Genomic DNA, 16,884 nt, shown 5'->3' with positions numbered 1-16,884 from the left:
TTGACTCTTGCCTTGTTTTCAATCTTCTATTCTTTATCACAAAGGCAAGGCACCAAATTATCTGCTCTCCAGGATTTGTGGGCGTGATAAATCTGTTGTTTTTGTGTTTTTCTTTTTATGTGTTTGTTTCTTGGAACCGGCCTCACCGGATTTGTCCTGACTGTCTGAACCTGCACTTAGCTGAAAAAAACTTCACAATAGGAATGGCATTTATTTTGCTTTGTTTGAACTGACTGAAGACATTTTAGTTTTTAACTCAAAATATGAACACTCAGGAGTTCATTCTCCATTTCCTGTTATTGACATTTACACATGTTCAACCTTTTTTTTTACTGCCGACTCTTTTACTTCCTGTTTGTTTTTGTGGTGTTTCTCCTTGAGCTTACTTCTTCAGGAAATGAAATGCAGCTCTACCAGGTTAAAGGCTTGTGATCTATTTGAGCAGCATACAACTCTGCAAGGTGTCTTGTTGATTTGGATCATTGCTTTTGGAGGTAATTCAATGACGTCTCCTCCCCGGCGCTTCACAGATGAGCTTGTTTGTTTTGGATCATGTCCAACTCTTTTCCTTCTCTGCGCCGGAGGCTACTCTTGTTCTCTGCAGACCAGAAAAACCTCGAAACAGTTTCTCATCCCTGCAGTTCTTTGTTAATTCCAGTCTGGTCTGATTCTGACTTGCATATGACCTGATGAGACGGTAACAACATCAGCCCTGCCCTGTGGAGGTTGGAGGTGATGCCAGGTACTCTTTGGTACTTGGTATGTCTGTTGTCTTTGTCCGCCATGTTCCACTTTCATAAGATCAGGATCAAATTCAGTAATGAAATCGTCCTACAAGCCTCCACATACTGGCTTTAAAACAGCATCTGAGCATTGTGGAGCAGAACCTCTTGGAAGACTTTAGACTGACTAAAGCAACTTTTCTAAATTTAGAAAGTGTTTATTTATTTGTTTAACTTTTTTATTCATGACATTTACACTTTTTTCTTGAAGATTCAACTATATTTTTGAAATGCTTCTATACATTTACTCTTCAATGCTACATTCCTGCTGGTGATGTAGGAGCCTCTTGACATTCCTCAGAGCTGCAGCAGAGTGTTTGCCTGTCATGTGTCTGCTCATGTTGGGCGGTGCAGCAGCAGCAGCAGCAAAGACTGGTGTGTCTCTACACTCAGTCAGGTGTTTCAGTAGCTGAGCAGCTTCTCGAGGAGGCAGACTACTACCTGCTTTGTTCTTGATTTCATAATTTTGTGGTGGTTTGATAGATCAGAGTTTTTTATGGATCACCTGCGCTCCTGCTTTTCAACACACATCATTTTATTACCTGGGACTTGACTCTGGCTGAAGCAGCCGGCTCACCGGCATCTGATCCCGGGACTGGAAGTCCTGACAGGGACGGCGTTCATGTCGTAGGATATGAAGCATTACAGGTGACACTGGGCTTAAGCTGCTTTATCGGATTCCGATTGATTGATCGATGGGCCAGGCTCGGTGTTGAGGTGGATAGAATTTAGCTGATCGTCTGAGCCGAGTAACAGGTCATGGCTGGGAGAGGGACGGTCGATCTGGCCCCTTCAGCCGCTGTCAAGGTCTTCTCAGCAGGAACAGCTGGCTGCGTGGCCGACCTAGTCACTTTCCCCCTGGACACAGCCAAAGTCAGACTGCAGGTGAGCTCATCAATACACAACCACCCCCAGTGGTATGTAACATTAGATAGCTCACATGTCTATGTTTGGACTTCTCTGAGTTAACTGTCAAAGCACTTATTTTTCTAAAAGTCTCTCTGCATTGAATCTGTTAGTTGTCAAAGCACTTTACACAAACCCAATATGTAATAATCTCCTTGAACCAACATAAGCCATCAAAACTCAGCATAATATAATATTGTAATTCCTGTGTTATTGTTGATATAGAAAGTAAACACCTCCTCAGGTTGCTAAACCGTGCCCTAATCCAGGAGTATCTCCCCGTGTGCAGTCAAGTACCATAGACTATATATCATCAATGATACAACACTTACAACAATGAAAACAAGCCTACCAAAGAACAGGCATTTAAACTTTATATGGTTACTTCAACCTGAGTTGAGCAATGTAAGACTTAAATAATTTCATGGTTCACTCCAGATCCAAGGTGAATCCAAGCCCCCGGTGGGAGTCCAGAGGGCGAGGTTCAGGGGGGTTTTTGGCACCATCTACACCATGGTGAAGACCGAGGGCTCCAGGAGTCTGTACAGTGGACTGGTGGCCGGGCTGCAGAGACAGATGAGCTTCGCCTCGGTGCGGATTGGCCTCTACGACACCATCAAGCAGGTCTACAGCCGAGGATCAGAGAGTGAGTCACCAAGCAGTCCAGATGTGCAGCCGCAGAAATCTGTTTCCATTCAAATCTACATCCCAGTTTAGTTTGCAGCAACTTTCTAATTGGATATTGTGCAAATTGTTTAAACACTTCTTATTTCAACATTAGTGCAACCAATGATTAGTATCATTATGAAGTCACACTGGGTAATTACATTATGTATAGTATATCTATACAAAAACAATAAGTTACGGGATACAAATAGATAAGTTCAAAAATAGAAACAACCCTTCGGTTGCTTCGTCAACAACAGCTTGTTGGACCAGTTTACCCTCAGGCGGTTGAAACACTGTCAACAAGTGTGAGAAATATCACCTGCACTGGAGAAGTCAAGTAACTCTAATGTTCCTGTGCATAGAAAACTGACTGAAAGAAAGAGCTGCATGTGCTAAGAACTGGTTTTGCAGAAACCTGCCACAGGATGTCGGTCACAGGGCAGATTCCTTTCCCAGGGGACAGATGTGTGTTTATCCTGGAGGCCCTACCTGTCAGGGAGGCTGGGAGACACATAGAAAGACAGAAAGAAGAAAACTACTCTGTCAAAATAAATAGAGATAGCAGATAGAAACACAACTTGCACTATACGAGGTGCTGTGGCTGCACTTTGCAATGATAAACTCAAATATACGGCGTATATACTAAATATCAATATTTCCAAAATCACATATGAAGTGGTCAATCTGGAGTAAAACAGATCTGACTGTTAACAACACTGCTGTCTGTTGGCTTGTGCAGTCTAATGCGTGTTCCTTGTTGCAACAGACGTAGGAATCGGGACTCGGCTGCTGGCGGGCTGCACCACGGGGGCCATGGCTGTGGTGCTGGCTCAGCCGACTGATGTGGTCAAAGTCAGGTTCCAGGCCCAGGGTCGCCTGCCGGAGGGCGGCTCCGCGAAGAGGTACAGCGGCACCATCGACGCCTACAGGACCATCGCCAGGGTTGAAGGCGTCAGAGGGCTCTGGAAAGGTGCAGTAAAATGTGGAGCTAATGTAACTGTCTGTGCTATTGTTGTAAAGTTAGTGTGTTAGACGTCTAAGATTTGAGCAGCACTGACTCACTGGATTTGACTTATATTTATCATATTCAGGTTGAATATTATCCTTAAAAAACTTGTATTTTTCAAGGTGTTTTCCCAAATATAACTCGTAATGCCATCGTGAACTGCTCCGAGCTGGTGACGTATGACATCATCAAAGAGCTCATCCTGCAGAACAAACTGATGACAGGTGAGTTCGATCCCTGGAATACAAACCTCAACATTGCAGATCTTTAACTTCACCTTTGTTGCTCCACATGAAAAGGAATTAAGAAAAACACAAGGCGATATAAAATAGTAGAGATGACAGTGACGATACAATGCAGTGTGAGATGGTACAGTAGAAATACTTCTTTGCTCTTTGTGTCCCTGATTAAAGTTTGATATTTCCACAGACAACATGCCGTGTCACTTCACCGCCGGCTTCGCTGCAGGTTTCTGCACCACCATCGTAGCGTCCCCGGTGGACGTGGTCAAAACCCGCTTCATGAACTCAGTCCCCGGGCAGTACAGCGGTGCCATGAACTGTGCCCTCACCATGCTCATTAAAGAGGGGCCCACAGCTTTCTATAAGGGGTATGTTGCTGCAGCATAGATGCAAAGTTATATGTTGAACAAAGCAAAAAAAAATACATTTAAATCTCAATCCTTTCTAAACTCTTTAGCTTTGTGCCCTCGTTTCTTCGCCTGGGCTCCTGGAACATCGTGATGTTTATGAGCTACGAGCAGATCAAGAGAGCGGTGGTGAGGTTTCAGCAGACCTGCTAGTCCTCACTGGCTCCTGGGGGACAGCTGCTGAGGCACCGGAGCGATGAAGCAGGACGATCTTAAAGAGAGAGAGAGAGAGAGAGCTGCTGCCGGTCTGGACCTGCTCCTCCTCAGGGATGAAACTGTACATCTTCACCTACTGTACTGCCCATGAAGAGGCCCTCGGAATACTACAGGGAAGGTGCATGAGTTTTTTCATGACATGCGCACATTGTTATACATGTTTTATATATGTTGTTTTAGGCCTTTTCACAGAGGACGTTGTAACATGCTGCAGTAATTGATTCAATACATTTTTCAGGAGACTGTAATGACACCACTGTCAGATTCCTCTTATCTGGCTCCGTGCCAGTAGCTTTCCATTCTTTCTTTCTTCTTGATAATAGAACGGTACAATTTAATGTGTGAGTGAAGTCACAGGCTCTCAACGCAGATTAAAACATGAGGATTTCACACATCTTGTAAGTGTCTCCTCAGCTTTACTGGGGCACTTGAATACAGCAGATCCATGCTGTTAATAGCTGTGCTTATCCCACTATGACAGGTCAAAAGGTCAGCTGTGAAAAGGCCAATTAACTGAATCTGGTGTGGGTGAGGATATAACGTTTCAGCCAACTTACTACTTTTCTAGGTTTTCTTGGTTGGAGTTTTGTATCTAATGGTTGGTTTCAGGGGAAATGTTTTTAATGTGACAAGCCACTGTCTGTCATACGCACATAAGTCGTTAGGTTTACCTCTGTTGATTATTTTGATTTACAATTAATGACTTGTAGTCGTATATAAAAAAAAGGTTAAAAATTGTCATGAAATTTCAAAAAACTTGTTTTCTTTGACTCATGTTTACACAATATTACCTTAATATTAAATGTATGTCACACAAGACAAAGGAAAAAAGAAAATCCTCACAACTGAGAATGTGGAACCAGGAAAAATTCTTAATTTGCATTAAAAATAAGTATGAATTATCATTAAAATAGTTGTGCTGTATTGATCCAGTCCTATTAGGAATGAGCCAAAGCCAAACGTTTTTCTATTTGAATGATTATCTGAATACAGAAAACACAGCAATTTTATTTTATATTCTGCAAACTGTGAATTATACATGATATATGGATTTTACATTTCATGTTATGTCCTATACAAATATGCATATTTGTATTTGTTCACTAGGTAAATGATACAAATCAAGCAGGACACTGAAACCACATCCATAGGATTTATTTTGCATATAAAATAAAGTACCCAAAAAATCCATTTATGGTGTTTTTATTTTTCCTTTTGAAAGTGCAGATTAAACAAGGGGGGGATGAACATATGGGACCCCATTTTTCAGAGCATAGTCTTTAGTCAGCTTGTTATAATTTGAATGTATATTCTTCAGTGTACGTCGGCTTTATTGGAGCATTTTAACGAGTTATCACAGAGACGCTGAGGTGAATGAGGCAAGAAGCACAAAACGAGGAGCTGACAGACGAGAAAATTGCCCAATTTCAGTCTTGTGGGACAAAAGCGGCTGCAGACAAAAGATGTAACTGAAGGCAGCGGTGTCACATGAACACACTCCGCCTTGATCGTCATCTCCTGTCGTGCCAGTGAGGTTCCTCCATGGTTGAACTGGTATGGCAAGCTTTTCCAGGGCCATATGGCACCCTGGGTAACCCTCACCCAGAGTCCTGCTGAGTCCACCGGGAGGGAAACTTCCAAGACAGGGAACTAGTGATACATTTTACAGGATTATGGTAAAAGACTTAAAATATGTCCAGTTAAATGTGAGGATGAGGAGGGGTAATGGTCAGATGTACAAAAAGTGGTATTAATGGTCTTTTGCTGACGTTGGCAGGAGTCTGTGCTCACTAATGACCGGAGATATCGAGTTTCTGTGGGAAGTTCAAGTTCACTGTTCTGCTCAGTATTTTTCTGACACACATGTTCTCACCGGTCATGTTGTCTTTTGTTCAATCAGCTGTTTACAATCCATGTTATTGTTCATTTATCAGACAAAAGCGGTTCCCTCCTTTTCGGTTGCAAACTTATAAATATTTACGAGAGGAGAAGAAACTCTTTATGCACAAAATGATAAAAATGTGGGATTTCGGTCAATAACAGTTATTGATGGAGCACGGTCATGGACAAAGTTATTCATCTTTCATTTGGGGGCCATCGTTCATTTTGCAGGTGCAGTGGAAAAAGGTATTTATGTTTTTTTATTTAACACAAAATTATTTATTCAGGATTGTTGGACAGAATCGATTTTCCTATTAGTCACATTATTATATATGATATAATATTGTATTGTCCATGTACAAGAAAATATGTTTATGTCCTAATTATTGTTATTTAGATGAGCTTCAAATTAATATTTTTTATTAAATGTAAGTTCCTTCTCTCCCACTGCCATTGAGATTTGTTCATTGCATCTTCCTCAGTGTTACAGTAAAAGATGTAAAGTTGTAGACATGTTTTTTTTAATACTCTAAAGACTATTGGTTAAGGTAGAAAATCACAAATCTCAAAAAGACATTCATTCAGACTGGATCAAACGTCACTGTGGCGCCTGTTGATGCCTCCTCTGCTTCACCTTCAGTGGCTCAAGACGGACGGGGACTGTCGGCCGCTTGGGGCCTCGTCCGTATTCTCCTGGACAAAAAGACTGAAAACACATCGGTAAGTGTGGTGTGGATAGATATCGGGCAGATACTCCATGGTCACAAAAGGGCAGGAGAGCAGGGTGGCAGCAGGAAAGAGAGAAGACAGCTGTGGTTAGACTGCACACTGCGGGGAGGCAGGGGTTGTGGACCTGCTCAGGAAAGATCACTGAGAAACCCTGAGCTTCAGGGTGAAACTCCCTGAGTCTTGATGTCTCTTCACGTTGAATCGTTTCCTCGAGTTTCTTCACCTCGATCAACCTGATGTGATGACGTCCGCGCAGGTTGAGAAAAGAATCCAAGAAATCTGCCAGCTGCATTTTCCTCTTTGCAAACCTTTGGAAGAGCAGCTGTCAGGAGACATATTTCATTATTGACCCTCAATATATTGAACCTCTCATTAGCTTCTGACATTTTAATGGTCTTGGCTTAAACCAGGTTGATTTAGATCTTATTTATCCGCTCCCCTGAGTCTCGGGTATTGTCGTTAAGCCCAAATGTTGCTGCTCTTCAATCCTTTAAAGGACGGTGGGTGTAAAATCATTCTACCTGACAACAGCTGGATTTGAAAGCTTCGTCTTTGAAACAAATTAATGTCAAGGTGCTTGAATACATCCTGACATTTGGACATTATTAATATTTAAAATTACATTACGCCAAAATGCTGACTTTTAAAACAGAAGTGCATCCTTACCTCACACTCCTCCTCTGCATGATTTATCTTTTTCAGGAGACACAGTTGTGCATAGTAAACACTGTATTTCTCTGCTGCAGAAGGAGGAGAAACTATCTTCACAATGGCAATGCACATTCAAAACAGCCATAGGAGAACAAAAATCTATCATTATACATTTAAGAACTCACCGAGTTGTTCTTGTTTGGCCTGAATGATGCTTCTGCGTCTTTCTAGCTCCTTGTATTTCATCGCGAGCAGCAGCTTAGCATCTCTGAATTTAGTTTTTTGGGAAAGACTGAACTTTGCCAATTTTTGATTTGAAGCCAGCATCTTCTCCACAGCGCTCTGAAGTCCCTGAAACTGGAAACACACACACTTTCAAAACTCCTGAAAGTTTTGCACTTTAGCCAAACCCTGCAAGATTTAAATACACAATGCATTCATGTACACACACATTTTCCATATATGTGAAAATATGTCTTTCTGTCTCTCACCTTCTCACTGCAGCTGATGATGTGATGTATTTTGTCTTCGTCCTCCAGCAGCTCCCGCAGCTCTCTGGTCCTCAAACCTCGGAGCTGAACCTGCGGCAGAGACATGATGACCCTCAGCTCTGGGAGCGCAGACTTTGGTACCTGATGCAAGGTGAGCTGTCTATGCTGCATTCAGGGACTGTTGGAAAATCCCCATCAAAAATAAGACCGGAGACCATAATGGGCTTCAATAGATCAAAGGTTTCTTCTTACAAACATTACTGTTCAAGTAATTTAAACACATTGTTGTTGCTCACTATAGCTATTGTATTTTTTATGTAGGTGTAAATTGAAAATTCTGCTTTCTGGGTAATTACAAACACAACAACTGAAAGTTAGAGTCTCTCTTCGTCCTTTTTTTCATTTATTTGTGTTCATTTTGTGCTTGAGATCATCTTCTGTCTCTTTTGGGTCATTCTGTGTATTTCTGTGGTTGTTTTAGTTCTTGATGTTCAAATATTTTCAATGCTGTTCTACATTTTTCAAACTATCAATATTTACTGGCACTTCTACAGAGGCATAAACCACATCACACATAAAGGTGATAAATAAAAGAATAAAACACTACATGCATCTAAACAATATTTTGTTCTATCTATTTTATTTATTTTTGAAATGTATTAAGAAATAATGTATTCTTGGTGGGTTAATACATTTTTTTTCCCAAGTATTGGTTTAATTCTATCTCATCTGAAACATGCAAGCATTGATAAATAACAGCACCACGATCATTATTCCCTGTATTACCCATTATAGTCTAAAATTAATCTGCTCATGTATTTTATATGACCCAAAAAAATTTAAATTGAGTGATGTGTGATATCAACAACTATGAGGTGTGCTGTGTGTTATCCTGTGTTTTTGCATCCGCTGTCCTGGGAGTGTTTTGTCCTTCCTGGGACAGGGTGGAGCCTGCAGGAGGGAACACAGCCTCCCTCAGAATAACTCCTGAGTCTATATGTGGCCTGAGCTAATCCTTAAGACGAGCGCTGCTGAGTTTCCTCCCTGCTCCTCAGTGAAAGTCCTGCACTGAGACATGGAGGAGTTTCCCCTCCTGAGAGCAGCAGGACGATATGCAGATTAACCCCAGCCGCCCTCGACATAGGACAACTCCACTGTGTGAGTCCAGTCAATTATCTACTTATTATATTCAACTTGTATGGATTAGTTTATCTGGGTCATATATGTTGAATGGTATTCAGAGGAATTGGAGGCTTTTACTGCTGTTATTTAAAAGACCAATTTTAAAACCCATTTTACATAGTTCTGGATTTTTTTATACATATTCATATATATATATATATATATACACACACACACACAGAGAAAGTTAACAATGTGTGAGTCTTCCGCTGTATTGTCAGTTCACTTGCCCTACCTGTAAACTCGTTCCTCTATGTGACATAAGAAGCTTTTCAATCATGCACGCTTATGAAACAGCTCACAAGGAGTTCATTGGGAAAATCCTTCATTTATTTGCGTGTTCAGATAATGAAATGTTAATACTACTATAAGAAAACTGGTTTGAAGTTCTGATACTGGCCAACAACAGTTTGTAGCTCCTCTGGACCCGCAAAAGATGCCTTTAAACAAACCATGCATGTTTATATTGACTGTTTCAGCTCTGACAGGGATTTTCATTCATGTTTGGTCTGAAGATGCCTTTGCAGAGTCCAGAAACCTGCTTGAGAGGAATCTCCAAGGATAAAAAGCTGCTAAAAAGCTTAACGTCGGCAGACAATAGTTTGGTTTATCAGGTGACTCTCAGGTTTAGGTATTTGGATTTTGTCTCCACATAAATTAACCAACAATGAAAATTACCCTAGTCAGACAAGTGTCAAATCACTGAATCCAGCTTTGTGGTTCTGTACTTGTGAGTGTGTGTGTGTTTGTGTGTGATTTCATGTCTTCATTTCTGCCACCCACACGTCTCAGTGCAGTGATGCCTCCTCGGTTACCTCTACCAAACCACCTCAGGGACGTTCAGCTATAGGTGCAGGAGCATCCATTATCATGAGTGAAGACACTGCCTGCAGGGCGGAGCCGGACCCGGAGCACGACGGGGAGCTGGCCGACCTGGTGGCTGCCATGAATATGGCCGCCAGCCGCCTGACACCGCCCAACGGCAACAGGGCCGGTGCTCCGAGGCCCAGCAGCACTCAGAGACTTCGGCTCACGGAAAGGAAGATGTCTCTGCAGGAGCGAGGGCCCCGCATAGCCCGGCAGCCCACCATCGAGACCAAACGTGTGTCCATCACAGATGCTGATGTGAGGAGTCCTGACCTTGCACAAGCATAATTGAACAGATCACATATTACACCTGAAATGTTTCACTAATTGAAATCTCCCTTTCAAACTCTGCAGGACTGTGTCCAGCTCAACCAGTACAAGCTGAAGAATGAGATTGGAAAGGTGATTAATAAACATGTAATAGATTATTGATCCGGATGAAACAGATGTGATGAGTTTAAGCTAAGTTATATGCACTGGTTGTTTTTACTCTGCAGGGTTCATATGGAGTGGTGAAGTTAGCTTACGATGAGGATTCTGAACAGTACTACGTGAGTTGAAACTCCTAAATTGTGCAGTAACGGTCAAAGTGTTAACACAAGAATTGGTTCAACTTTTGTCCGACGACTCTCGTTTGATCAGGCGATGAAAGTCGTTTCAAAGAAGAAGCTGATGAGGCTGTGTGGATTTCTGCGTGAGTGAGAATCTCCTTCTCTACTAACATTTTAAATAAATTTTCTCTGGTGATAATCCGTGTGTGTGTGTGTGTGTGTGTGTGTGTGTGTGTGTGTGTGTGTGTGTGTGTGTGTGTGTGTGTGTGTGTGTGTGTGTGTGTGTGTGTGTGTGTGTGTGTGTGTGTTTTTGTGTGTGTGTGTGTGTGTGTGTGTGTGTGTGTGTGTGATTGTTTGTTCTCAGGCCGCCTGCCTCCTCCAAGATCAAACTCACAGGATCCGTTGCCCAAAGCTGCGCTGTATCTGGAGAAAGTATACAAAGAGATTGCCATCCTGAAGAAGCTCGACCATCATAATGTTGTTAAACTGGTGGAGGTCAGTCACATGACTCTGAGCTCGACAGACATGCTTCTAACGTGTTGGATATATGGTGATGGAGTGCAGGACAAATATGGAAAGAAAAGAAGGGGTGATATACTTTAGTGAAAAGATTAATACAGAGTCTTAAAGGAAGAGTGTGGAATATTCCTTATGATCCATTTGCAGAAATTGAAAATTCTGAAATATGTTTAATCATTGCAAACTTAACATTGTAGAGTTTTAATATTAGCTTAAAAATACATACAACAAAAGAGTCTGAACTAAAGAGATGTGCAGAGAAGTGTTTTTGGTTTGTTATTGAGGTAATTATTGGACTACATGTTGTCACCAAACTATGTATAATGTTACTGCTGAAGGTTTACATTGAGGCCCGAGAACAGCTATCTCTGTTCAAACTAGATGAGGTAATCTGTGGAGTTTTACCACGGGTATTCATGGCCTTTAATACCACATGATAATTCTTCCTATAGCACAAATAAACAGAATTTGTGTTAAAAAAGACAGAACACAAGACCTGGTAAAAATGTGTTTTGCAGGTGCTTGATGATCCTGATGAAGATGGACTTCATATGGGTAGGGACACACTCATCCACTTTGCAGTCACTGAACTTAGCTCCTCATGTATCGATAGGATAAACACAATATCAGCCCAAATGTATGAAGGCGTGAAAATCTGATTATTTTTCCTCAAGCCTTCGAGTTGGTGACTAAAGGGTATGTTGTTGTTTTTTTGTGCATTAACATTTTTGTTCTTAAACACTCACAAAAAGTTGGTCATTCCGTGAGATATAGTGTGAATCTTTAATTTCTTTATCTCCACCTCTAATGTTGACGTCAGCCCGGTGATGGAGGTGCCGACAGACGACCCGTTCACAGAGGAGCAGGCTCGCTTTTACTTCAGAGACATCATCCTGGGAATAGAGTATTGTAAGTTATAATGATATTAGTAATCACATAACAGCTCCATGTAAAGGAACCCTATTTCAGTAGTTTATAAACCTGTAATAAATTGTGTACAACACACTATAACGTGGCTGTAAATGTATTTAATATATACAAATGCTTATAAATTCTAAATAGGTGACTATAAAGTAAAGTGATACAAAACAGATTTTGTAGTCAGTAACTTCTGTCTTTTTAAATCTGATGATCAGTTTTAATTTGCTGCTTTGTACATTTAAATTCTGTAGAAATAAGGATTCATCTTGATAATAACGTTCCGTGGATGTTGAAAATATTATTTCTATCCGTTATTTTCTGCAGTGCATTACCACAAGATCATCCACAGAGACATCAAACCCTCCAACCTGCTGCTGGGAGACGACGGCCATGTCAAGATCGCTGACTTTGGCGTGAGCAACGAGTTTGAGGGGGCGGACGCCCTCCTGTCCAGCACGGCGGGGACCCCGGCCTTCATGGCCCCTGAGATGATGAGCGAACAGGAGCAGGGCTTCAGTGGAAAGGTGAGACAAACCGTCCCCTGCTGGTCGCCTGGTGACCTGACGGTGGTCATCATCAGTTCATTACATGGGGTCTGACTGTGACTCACACTGTTGTCTCACCACCCTCTGAGAGCTTTTCAGTACTGACATGCGTTTGTTTTCCAGGCGTTAGACGTGTGGGCGATGGGAGTCACGCTCTACTGTTTTGTCTTCGGGAAGGTACGTAAAATGCACGTAAAATAAATAAATTTCATTTTAACATGTTCTTTTAATACTGATATCATTAAATGTTGTGTGTTCTGTTACAGTGTCCTTTTTATGACGAATACATCGTCGCCCTGCGAATCAAAATCACGAACAAACCTGTGGACTTTCCAGAGACGTAAGCAAAGAGTCGACCGATCTGTCTTTACAGTCACGCTCGTCATTGAAAGTTTAAAAGTTTCTCGCCTTTTGATGTTAGCATTAAAGCTGCCATGTTTCTTTAGCTTGCTAAAAATAAAGCAGACTTTCTTCACAACAGAAACGAATTTACAACAGAAGAATACATTATAAGTAGCTCTTATCCAGAAATGATTGAATAATAATACCATAAATACTATTGAGTATCAAGCATAATACTGCACATACTGTACATGGTATCAAAGCGGTAAAGGAAACTGTTCAAATCATTTCGCATTGACCAATGGGAAAAGTCCAACACATATGCTGTAATTTTTGTGTCAATTACTCACCCAGTCAGTATTTATTTCTCTTCTGAATCCTTTGCCAGGTTTGCAGCCACAGCTTAAATATGTTTATCTGTAAAACTGTAGAGATAGTTATGCGATTTGTCTTTTTCTATCTACGCAGACCATCGATTTGTAGCGAACTGCAGGAGCTCATTGAACGGATGCTGGATAAAAATCCTGAAACAAGAATCACCATCCCTGAAATCAAGGTCACAAAAGAAAGAGGAATTACCTCATCTCATGTTATTATTATATAAAACACCATCTGTGTTGGTTCGTCGTAATGAAGGTGTTTTGTGAATGTTGCTACAGCTTCATCCGTGGGTGACGGAGGACGGCTCGGATCCGCTCCCCCTGGAGGAGGAGCACTGTACGGCGTTGGAAGTCACTGAGGAGGAGGTGCAGAACAGCGTCAAGCTCATCCCCAAGCTTTCTGCTGTGGTGAGTCCTCGTGCTGCTTGTCTTTCATCAGTCAACACTTTAATGATCACACTGCCCCAAACTCATGACTCAGTGCTTACTGACCATAGACTGTATATAAAGATGGACATTACAGATCCCAAAAGTGAAGCCCAACATCTAATCGCCCCCTGGTGGCTTACTGTGGAAGGAAGTGGAGATGCATCGTCCATCTTTATTAACAATTTATGATAATGATTAGTTTTCTTTTGTTTATCCCAAATTGGGTTCAGATTGTTTTAGTTTTTTAAATCCGAACCATTTACCTCACTTGCACATTATTGTTATTATAAAATAAACGTTATATATGTACTTCAACATTAGTATTTAAACACATAGAAATATAGTTTAGTTGCAAGAAAGTAGTGAGGTAACAGTTAAAAGTTGGCAGGCAGGACAAAAATACATATTGGTTCATAGAGGACACAATAAATCAAATTTTGCTTTTAATTTCGCCTTTCAAGTTGTGACATTTTACTACAGGATAGGTGATGTGGACATGAATAGTTATAAAAATAGTTTTAGATTGTAGTAGATATCTTCTTATTCCCTATTCAAAAGGGTATCTTTTGTTGTGGAGACTTGTCTTTTCTCTGAGACTGTGTGATGTCCACTGCAGATTGTGGTGAAGACCATGCTGAGGAAGCGCTCTTTCAGTAATCCCTTTGAGTGTCTGGGCAGACGGGCAGAAAGGTCCATGTCCGCCCCCGGAGGTCTTCTTACGTAAGTAGCCTACTCTGCAAATCCTTCCTGCTCCGCTCTGCCAAACTGCCAGCTCTGCGATTAGGCCTCCAACAGCACAAAGCAGCGAGCAGACGCTTGAACAAAAAATAGATCCGTCAGTCGAAAACTTCACACGTTGTAGTTCGCCACTCATACATTGAACATATTGGATCAACAATCATATCCACGCCATTAATCTCTGAATAGTGATGTGCTAGGTTACAGTTTGTTTTGGTCAAGATAAAAGTGTTTGTCCTCTTTTTATTAGCTAATTGGAAAACCCTGCAGCAGCAGCAGTAGTGATAATGGTCAGGCTGCTTTAGTTTCCCATTGACAATCCAGGGGAACAGCAGCTAATTACACCTCCATGTAAAGAGATGTGAAACTGCAGCCACATCCTCCTCCACACGGTCACACCACCACCAGTGCTACAGCGTTCACAGCACTGAGGTCACCCACACAAATGAAATCTGTGGAGACCAGGCTTTCTGTCCATCATGTGATCCTGTGTGGAAACGGTCCGACAGCAGTTGGGACTGAACATTCAAATTAGCTGATAATGGGTTTGTTGAAGTTGTTTCTGACAGCTTTAAAAATAACACATTTCACTATTTTTACGTTTTTGTAAATAAATAATGTGTAAATAAAGTATTTGCTGTGCTACTGAGACTTGGATGAGATGATTGATTTCAGCTCAGTAAACATGAAGCTGCAGCCAAACAGCCCGTGGCTCTGTACAAAGGCTGGAAACGTCTGGCTCTGTCCAAAGTATTAGGGTTAGGGTTATAATTTGTTGTCATAATCATGTCAGTCGGCTTTCTTGATGGACGTTGTCAGCTTTAAACCCTGGTGAAATTAATTTACAGTCTTTGTGCTAAGCTATATTAGCTTCATATGTATTGAAATAACAATAACATCTGAGTCTGTAAAGAGCAAATTAGCTTATTTACCCAAATATTTGACTTTCTGACTAACTGCCACAGTCCTGCTACAATAAGGTCTGTGTTTAACAGTGATTTAATGAAAACCCAGTGTTTCTGGGATTCTGGCCTCTTACTTCACGTCTCCTTCTTGCAGTGGTTCCTGGGGCTTGAGTTCTTCACCTCAGCTACATCCTTCCTTGAGGTAAAGTTTTTTAAAAGCATTTATGTTGATCTATCATAGGCTCCACACAAACACACACACACACACACACACACACACACACATCACATGCACACACACAAACACACACACAAACACACACACACCACAGCTCATCAGTTGTTCAACCTTAAGAGGATTTCAGAGAAGCAAGACAACGCAAATCTCTCAACAGCGAGCTGTACCTAAAATAACTGGACACACAAACACACACAGGGTTGTTGTTGAGTGCTTTTTGTTCCCTCCTTCTCCTGTGTCCTCTTGAGGTTGATGTGGATGAAAAAAGATGAGCTGTCCTGTGGAGAACATGTTCTCTGTGACATTTTTAGTCTAGTGTTACCGCTCCACCCCTCCTCCTCCTCCTCCTCCTCCTCCTCCTCCTCCTCCTCTTCCTCCTCCTTCTCCTCCTCCTCCCTTCAACAACTTGACGGAGTGTATTTGTCCACAGGAGCAGAGAGGGGAGCAGAGACGGAGAGCTGGAGGACCTGTATGAAGAGTGCACCGATTAAATCCACGCATGCATTGACACCGATTGAAATCTTAGTGCTTTGCTGTCATGCTTGCTGTGCTTAATTGTTCTTCATCACTTTAGTCCAAAAACTCTTCTGTGATAAAATGAATATTGAAAAGATGGATAGTGCACTAAATAAAATGTAAAATTCCAGCAATTAAAACTGGATGTTATTCTTACTATTCTTCTTGTTGATATCTAAATTACAGGTTTAACGACTGGTGGCATCATCTGTTGTCCATGAATGTAATGAGTTATTTTCTTTCGATTGTTCTTAAAAATGTAAATATGCTCGGTACAGAAGATATTTTTACATTTTCCTACAGCTCTTGAAGATAATAAAAAAAATTCCAATTTCAAACGGTGACTTTCAGTGAGTGCAGAGAGCTATTGGTGATTTTGTGAAAATGCAGTTTCTGCTGCAAACATTAATATTACTGAACCACTAGATGGCAGCCTTGTGGCAGCCTGATAATTGTTTATTAGTCTTTGTTCTGTCCTTAGATTCCCTCATCAACCCATTCAGCAATAGTCTGTGCTTTTGTTTTACACAGGAATTGTGATATTTATATGTATATTTTATTTGTTGCATTTAATCTTTCTTAAAAATGCGATTTAATCTTCCTGTAAATACATGTTCCTACATCGCTGTGCATTCTTCTTAACCCTCCCGATATGCTCAGAGGCAACACTCAGGATCATACATCGTTAAACACTGATTCTGCAGCCACATTTTATTTCCAAGGCCTGATCTGAATGCCTTTCAGTAAGAAATGCACTGTATCCTCCAGACC

The 16,884-nt window shown here is 41.3% G+C and overlaps 2 protein-coding genes across 3 annotated transcripts; both read left to right on the top strand.

The window, feature by feature from the left end:
* The first annotated feature begins 393 nt into the window (after positions 1-393).
* LOC133952319 (mitochondrial uncoupling protein 2-like) lies at positions 394-5,419 on the top strand. Its single transcript, XM_062386712.1, has 6 exons — positions 394-1,667; positions 2,127-2,334; positions 3,124-3,327; positions 3,486-3,587; positions 3,793-3,973; positions 4,063-5,419. The coding sequence occupies exons 1-6, from the start codon at positions 1,542-1,544 to the stop codon at positions 4,163-4,165; spliced, it is 924 nt and encodes a 307-aa protein (XP_062242696.1). The 5' UTR covers positions 394-1,541; the 3' UTR covers positions 4,166-5,419.
* A 3,587-nt stretch (positions 5,420-9,006) lies between these two features.
* Positions 9,007-16,665, top strand: camkk1b (calcium/calmodulin-dependent protein kinase kinase 1, alpha b). Of its 2 annotated transcripts, none has more exons than XM_062385223.1 (17): positions 9,007-9,138; positions 9,955-10,287; positions 10,384-10,431; positions 10,527-10,580; positions 10,672-10,723; positions 10,945-11,075; positions 11,618-11,654; positions 11,774-11,795; positions 11,920-12,008; positions 12,345-12,544; positions 12,689-12,742; positions 12,832-12,905; positions 13,376-13,463; positions 13,567-13,695; positions 14,333-14,436; positions 15,514-15,561; positions 16,028-16,665. In XM_062385223.1, exons 2-17 carry the CDS (start codon positions 10,033-10,035, stop codon positions 16,086-16,088), a joined length of 1,446 nt encoding a protein of 481 aa, XP_062241207.1. In that variant the 5' UTR covers positions 9,007-9,138; positions 9,955-10,032; the 3' UTR covers positions 16,089-16,665. The 2 variants fall into 2 exon arrangements, with proteins under 2 accessions (XP_062241207.1, XP_062241208.1); XM_062385224.1 differs by having other exon boundaries at positions 9,036-9,138; positions 9,960-10,287.
* The last annotated feature ends 219 nt before the right edge of the window (positions 16,666-16,884 follow it).

Source organism: Platichthys flesus, chromosome 4 (genome assembly GCF_949316205.1).
Source record: "Platichthys flesus chromosome 4, fPlaFle2.1, whole genome shotgun sequence".
Taxonomy (NCBI): domain Eukaryota; kingdom Metazoa; phylum Chordata; class Actinopteri; order Pleuronectiformes; family Pleuronectidae; genus Platichthys; species Platichthys flesus.
This window is presented reverse-complemented; position numbering and strand designations above follow the sequence as displayed.

Excerpts from the sequence above, each read along its gene's own strand:
- LOC133952319 (XM_062386712.1), top strand. The coding sequence starts at position 1,542 with ATGGCTGGGAGAGGGACGGTCGATCTGGCCCCTTCAGCCGCTGTCAAG. Across the intron at positions 3,588-3,792 it reads GCAGAACAAACTGATGACAG|ACAACATGCCGTGTCACTTC; the intron begins GTGAGTTCGATC and ends ATATTTCCACAG. Across the intron at positions 3,974-4,062 it reads CCCACAGCTTTCTATAAGGG|CTTTGTGCCCTCGTTTCTTC; the intron begins GTATGTTGCTGC and ends TAAACTCTTTAG.
- camkk1b (XM_062385223.1), top strand. The coding sequence starts at position 10,033 with ATGAGTGAAGACACTGCCTGCAGGGCGGAGCCGGACCCGGAGCACGAC. Across the intron at positions 12,545-12,688 it reads AGCAGGGCTTCAGTGGAAAG|GCGTTAGACGTGTGGGCGAT; the intron begins GTGAGACAAACC and ends TTTGTTTTCCAG. Across the intron at positions 15,562-16,027 it reads CAGCTACATCCTTCCTTGAG|GAGCAGAGAGGGGAGCAGAG; the intron begins GTAAAGTTTTTT and ends ATTTGTCCACAG.